This window comes from Piliocolobus tephrosceles, chromosome 5, assembly GCF_002776525.5.
Source record: "Piliocolobus tephrosceles isolate RC106 chromosome 5, ASM277652v3, whole genome shotgun sequence".
Lineage (NCBI taxonomy): Eukaryota > Metazoa > Chordata > Mammalia > Primates > Cercopithecidae > Piliocolobus > Piliocolobus tephrosceles.
The window spans coordinates 50,377,750-50,384,736 of record NC_045438.1 but is presented as its reverse complement, the minus strand read 5'-3'; the positions used below and the strand labels follow the sequence as shown (position 1 = coordinate 50,384,736).

General features: G+C 37.3%; 1 protein-coding gene across 2 annotated transcripts in view; it reads right to left on the bottom strand.

The window, feature by feature from the left end:
• Window positions 1-674: 674 nt before the first annotated feature.
• The window catches only part of PCMT1 (protein-L-isoaspartate (D-aspartate) O-methyltransferase), a 60,619-nt gene continuing 54,306 nt past the window's right edge, over window positions 675-6,987 (bottom strand). For both annotated transcript variants that reach the window (XM_023188415.1, XM_023188414.1), the window contains exon 8: window positions 675-1,481. Coding sequence is in view for 1 of the 2 variants with exons in the window: in XM_023188414.1 (XP_023044182.1) it covers window positions 1,469-1,481 (13 nt within the window). In the remaining variant the exon portion in view is untranslated. The remainder of the gene's footprint in view (window positions 1,482-6,987) is intronic.

Below are 6,987 nucleotides of genomic sequence, written 5' to 3'. Positions count from 1 at the left end.
CTCCCAAAAGTGCTGGGATTACAGGCGTGAGCCACTGCACCCAGCCTAAAAGCCATTTGTAAAGAAGTAATATACAAGACTTTTTTTCAAGAGCTGGGGGGAGTGTCTCACATGCCCACAAAGGTTCTTTGCCAGAATTACACACATGCACCCAGTAGAAGGGCTTTGCTGGGAGTGCTGATTCTGCTCATTCTGGAGCTTTTATTTCCTCAGTTCTAGAACTCCTAGAAAAACTAACATCTTATTATAAAAGTTATAAATCACAACATTTAAATAAGATCCCAAAGTGCTACTGCCTTCTTAGAAATTCAGCTATAGTCATTGTATTAATAAATGTATTTATAGGTGAGAGATGGGTTTTGGTCTGTTCATCCTCAATCCTGTTCTTTCCTGACTTTAAGTCAATTCATTCACCACTCACTCATCAGCATTTATTGTATAGCTACTACAAGACAAGCCCTGGGCTAGGGAGTTAAAGAGAAATGATGACTGAAGTACGGTCCTGGCCCTGGAGCAGTGTAGTCACATTCTGCAATGTACAGTTGGATTAATGCTATTTACTTACTCAGACTTCACAAAAGGAAACAACCAGAGAAATAGTTTTTTCCTGTGATCGTAAACACTCCCTATCTGGTGGATTTGCTGTTCTTTCTTCTATATTCAAAAACAACCAATGCCTCTTTTGCTTTTAACTTTATTTGGCAAAGCAGCACTGCATAAACTGTTCGAGAACTGGGACACAGCTTACACAGCATGTTAAGTTCATGTACATTATCAGCAGCACATTAGAAACAGAAAACAACACTAAACTACAAGTCTCCTATAATTTTGAGAGAGAGAAGGGAAGAACTAAGTCAGTTATGTCCAATCTGAACAGCTGAGTGTTTACAGGACATCACCTGCCATCTTAAGGTTTAATATTTACAAATGCCTAGTTTTAAGGTAACAAAGCAGCTGATTGTATCTACAACATGCTATTCTATGACACCACATCAAAAGCTTTAAAAAGAAAGCTCATCTCTATTTTCTTAGTAGCATCTAACAGACATCCAAATACCAAGAATCTTAACTTGTGAATGGTGGTGTTATCCAATGCACAAAAGCAATCTGATAAATTAATATCAGAACAGAATTAAGTGTCCAAGAAAAGAAAAACCACTCCTCAAAATCAACTGACAAACTAAGTTTTCCATTTTGCAGAACCCTTTCTTTTAATATTTCCAAGTAAAATATAGGCATGTTAAAGTAATATTACACAAATTTATACTCTGTATCCTTCCTCTACCAATTTGGCTCTGTGCCTCTTTGAAGAATCAGAAACCCTAAAAAAAAAACACACATTTTCATGCTGAAAATAACAGTGTAACAAAGTCCAAAACAAGCTGTGATGGTGTTGGTTTTCAAAAAGCTTTGAGGACTCAGATGAGCAATCCACTGTAATTTTATACTGGTCAAGCTGATGTTGCTTTTACAATTCATCCCTGTGAGGAAAAAAGAGAGAAATACATTAGTAGGAGTTACACACTGCCCAATTTGACTTCATAATAGTTTAGATACAACTATTAAGTCAATAAAAATGCACTGATCACCAAGCAACATATTTAAAAGATAAAAAAGCAAACAATCGAAGTGAAAGCAACAGAGGGTCAGCCATTCCAAACATCTTCCATGCCACTCCAGAATGAAGTATGCAACCTCAAGGGCATGAGTTCTTTTTTATTTCTAAAAATAGATATGTTCCTTCAATGTCAAAATTCAGAAAAATCATCTTTTAGACCTATGTTCATCTTTACACTATAGTAAAATGACAACTTAAGTGTTTTAGAGTTCAAACAAGTTAATAGTTACATTCATAAAATTGGACAAAAATGTGGTCTTTTGCTCAGAATGTCCATTAGCAATTGTGGAGTGGGTCAATCTCAACCTAAGCTCTCTGAGAGAAAAGGCATCATCTGTAGGTATAATATACCTGTCAGCTGATTTCATAAGGCAGCTTTATCAGCTCCAAAAGAAACCATTCGCTCAGCCAGGTGCAGCACTGTACCAGCAACTGCCAGTGAGAGGAAGGAAGGAATAAAAATGCAGTCTAAAATAAACTGTATGGTATCTCAATTATACCTCAGTAAAACTGTTAAAAGTGAAAAAATGAATAAAACTAAGAGAAAAGCCCACAAGCCTCATAGCTGAAGGTAATCTGAGTGAAAAAACAAGAACTTTAGGGGTAAAGAAGCAAGATATTGATAATTAAGTCTCAAGTGGTTTAAGAAAAAGGAAAAAAATTACATATATGTATATATAGAAAGAGGGGAAAGAAATGTAGAAAAATGATAATAATTGATGACTCTGGATGAAGAGATTTAGGAGTTATTTGTACTATCCTAGCAACCTGTCTGCAATAAAAATTAAAGTTAAAAGTTTTGAAAAAGTTGTTAAAATAAATTTGAAGGGAAGAATAAATAAAGAGCTCATATTTCACAAGTGGGGGTAAATTACTGGACAATTTTTTGAAACTAAATTTTATAAATTGTGCAAGAAAATATTTTAAAAATTATTTCTCCAATAAGCTGCCTTTATCCTACAGTATTGGATTATCTATTAAATGACAAATTATAAGTCTGCTTCCTCTTACTATATTCTACCAAATAACAATACTATAATTCTCATAGAACAGCTTTTACTTAAACTCATGCAGGCATTAAAATATTTCGTCTACAAAGAATTACTTGCAAAGTGCTCTATTCATAAACTAAAATTCACTTGTGCTTTTTAGAATATGAATTGAAGAGATTGTTTTTCTTGTTTTGACTTTTTCTTTCTTTTTTTTCTCCTGAGATGAAGTCTAGCTCTGTCGCCCAGGCAGGAGTGCAGTGGTGCGATCTTAGCTCACTGCAACCTCCGCCTCCCTGGTTCCAGTAATTCTCCTGCCTCAGCCTCTGAAGTAGCTGGGATTACAGGCAGGCACCGCCATACACAGCTAAATTTTTTTTTTGTAGTTTTAGTAGAGACAGGGTTTCACCATGTTGGCCAGGCTGGTCTCAAACTCCTGACCTCAAGTGATCCGCCTGCCTCAGCCTCCCAAAGTGCGGGATTACAGGTGTGAGCCACCATACCCAAGCCAAAGATACTGTTATTTTTAAATAATTTACTACAATTTGGCCGGGGGCGGTGGCTCACACCTGTAATCCCAGCACTTTGGGAGGCCGAGGCGGGCGGATCATGAGGTCAGGAGATTGAGACCATCCTGGCTAACATGGTGAAACTTCATCTCTACTAAAAATACAATTAGCCAGGCATGGTGGCATGCACCTGTAATCCTAGCTACTTGGGAGGCTGAGGCAGGAGAATTGCTTGAACCAGGGAGGCAGAGGTTGCAGTGAGCCGAGAACACGCCACTGCACTCCAGCCTGGGTGACAGAGCGAGACTCCATCTCAGAAAACAATAATAATAATAATAATAATTTACAATTTACCTCCTGCAAGACATTAAGTATACTGTAAATAAATTCATGCCCCCTCAACAACATAGTACCATTTTCCCAACTATCCTCTCCATCTAAAAAATACTTTAAAAAAGGAAATTAGGTTTATAGACCTGAATTTTACAATTAGGCGTTCTAGGGAAAAACAAAAATTTGCTGCCAGCGCAAGCACAATCTTGTAAAAGCCTGTTACTCTAAATCCATGTAACTTTCAAGTTATTAAATTTTTCCCAATGTTCAAAATTCTATATGACCATTTCTTTATCTGACTTACATGCAAAGATCATTTACAATAAAAAATAGCGTGTACTAAATTTTTAGAAAGGCTCTTTAAAATTGCTATATACTATGCTAAATATATTCATTAGGTTAATAACTATATACTTCTACTAGTATATAATTATACATAATTTAATTATTAGATTTTAATAACTCTATGATACTAACATTTAGTCTTATACATTCTTTACCAATAATAAATGAAAAGATATACTATAAGGAAACAATAATCAGAATCCATGAATGTTTTCTAATAATTTCATGGATCTTCCAAGGTAATAAAAGTGTTGTACAATTTGCTTTGTATGAAGCATTAAGAGAGACAAAAAGAATTCCAAAAGTAACAGAATATATCCCTTCTTTTAAGGATGCAATGTATGTCACAATACTGAAACATATGTAAAGAGATTAAAAAGGAACAATATAGAATATGGAACACAGGATCAACTGGATCCCTTAGCACCAATACTGTCAATCTTGGAAATGCAGTCAATTCCTAACATCTTTTTCACAGATGCAAGGCACTTTAAGAAGATATCAATAAACAAAGAGCTTATGGAATAATAAACTTGAACATTCCTCAGTTTCACAAACCCAAGATGGACCAATTACACTAACTCTTGTGACTATTAAAAACAAAAATAGTCTGGGTGTGATAGCTCACACATGTAATCCCAGCACTTTGGGAGGCTGAGGCGGGAGGATCACTTGATGTCAGGAGTTTGAGACCAGCCTGGTCAACACAGTGAAACCTTGTCTTTACTAAAAATACAAAAATTAGCCAGGTGTCATGGTGTGTGCCTGTAGTCCCAGCTATGCGGGAGGCTGAGGCAGGAGAATCACTTGAACCCAGGAGGCAGAGGCTGCAGTGAGCCGAGATCGCACCACTGTACTGCAGCCTGGGCGACAGAGTGAGACTCTGTCTCAAAAATATATATAAATACATAAAAGTAAAAATAAAGCTTTTACCAGAAAATTAACAAAATATTTTTACATATAAATATATTTATTTAAAATAAAATACATACTTAAGAACTATTAACTTTCTGTAGCAACTAATACAACTATTACATATCCATAGTCATGAACACAATTCCACAGATTCTAGGTGTCTGGCCTATAGATCTGGCATTGTCTCCCCTTCTATTAATCCACTAAAATTATAAGTGACATCTTTCCAAGTGTAAAAAGACTCAAGTCTACATTCAAGTTTGGATCTTTACTTGGTACTAGAATTCCGCATGTCCACTAATTCTCATTTTTAAAAATACAGTTTCTGTCACATCTCCTCAGCAAAAATGGGATCTCATCCTCATCAGAGCACTGCAATTAGCTCTGGATTCCTCAGTAAGAAAGGTGGAAAGCTGGCGAGACACAAGAGAAGGTTCCTAGGAAAGTATTTAATGAGTTAAAGTAATCCTGAAGAAAGTTTGAGGCTGGTGGCTCAAGCGTATAATCCCAGCACTTTGGGAGGCCGAGGTGGGTGGAATGCTTGAGCTCAGGAGTCCGAGACCAGCCTAGGCAACATGGCAAAACCCCTTGTCTACAAAAAAAAAAAAAAACAAGAAAATCAGCTGAGTATGGTGACACGCCCTGTGGTCCCAGTTACTCAGGAGGCTGAGGCAGGGGGGTCGCTTGAGCCCAGGAGGTTGAGGCAGCAGTGAGCAGAGATCATGCCACTGCACTCCAGCCTGGGTGACAGAGAGAGACTGTATCAAAACAAAACAAAATAAAACAAAACAAAACAAAAACAAAAAACAAAGTTTGAAAGAACAGAAATCATGTAGCCTGGCAAGAAGTTGACTAGGGAACTTTTTAGATGATAATTCCCAGAAAACAGTGGCAGTTTTTTAGATGTAGCTATCCACCCACTTCTCTCTATCCTTACTAACACTGCCTTAATGCAGACCATCATCATTTCACTCCTGAATTGCTATAACCACTTCCTGTTTCTGACTCGACTTTTGTCCCTTCCCAGGCTACTCTCTACACGACAGCTGGAGTTATCTTTCTGAAATGTAATTCTGATCACTTCACTGCCTGGCTCCCTACTGCGAGTCTGAACACTACCCTATAACTGCCTATTCATCTTGGTCTTTGCATCTCCTACATTACTGTAAGCTCCATGAGAGCAGTCAGTTTCAAATTCACAGCTGACGACTCCTGGCACCTAGTACAGTAACTGGCCTAGTTGGCATATGCATATTGGTTAAATTCACAAATAATATTAAGATCCTCATGCTGAAAAATATTTAACAACTGAACAAATGGCCAAAGAAAAGCATTAGATGTTTCTTTTTCAAAGGCAATTTAAAATACACTTTTTTTTCTGTCAAGAACAGTTTAAGCTTACATTGGCCTAAAGAGAACAGAAATAGTGCACACAAAAACTAGAGGACCCTCAAATCTATTCCAGACTTAAAATTTTAAAAGAAGCGTGGGTACCTACTTGGGGGAAAGGGAAAGGAGGTAGTGGTGAGAACTGATTTCAGACCACGTTTGCCACAGGGCCCCTTCCTCCGACTTCTGGTCTAAGTGATGCCCGAGTAAGAGAGCAGAGAGGGGAGGTGAGAAAGCTGAGGTGACTCAGAGACCTAGTAGTAGCCACTTCCCTCTCTCACGACAGCTCCTGTCAGGAACCAAGCTCCCATGCCCTCCACCCCTGACCCTGGCTGTCCCTGTTCTCAATGGGTTTCAGTAAAGTTGTTTCCTGCCACTTCCCCTTTAGGTCTATAATGGTAAAAGCTTCTTGCTATTACCCTGGGTGTCCCTGATCCCTGGGTACAACAACATCCTTTATTTGTTTCCATAACCTTTCCCATATTTCTCTGAAAAGTCCTTTCATTAAAATCATTTCAAAATCCTGTCTGAGTACGCCTTCTGTTTCCTGGCTGGATCCTGATTGATAAGTTTATCGACACAAAGAGATATTACAGATGAATGGTCTCTTCAGATTTTAGGTTAACTATTGATGCTGTCCCCTCTAAAACATCCTATTTTCCAGTAATTTTTTAGGCCAAATTTTTTTTTTTTTTAATGTGGTAGTTTGGTTTTTTCCCAATTTAGTTTCTAGATTTTATTTTACCTTTATTTAATTATTTAAACTTTAAGAATTACAATCAAGCAACCATCTTTTTAATTAGAACCAATCTCTGGATACAGGAAAATGTATTTCAACAAAGAGATTTTAAAAATCTACAACAGAAAAAATTAGAAAGTCCTCTTGGTA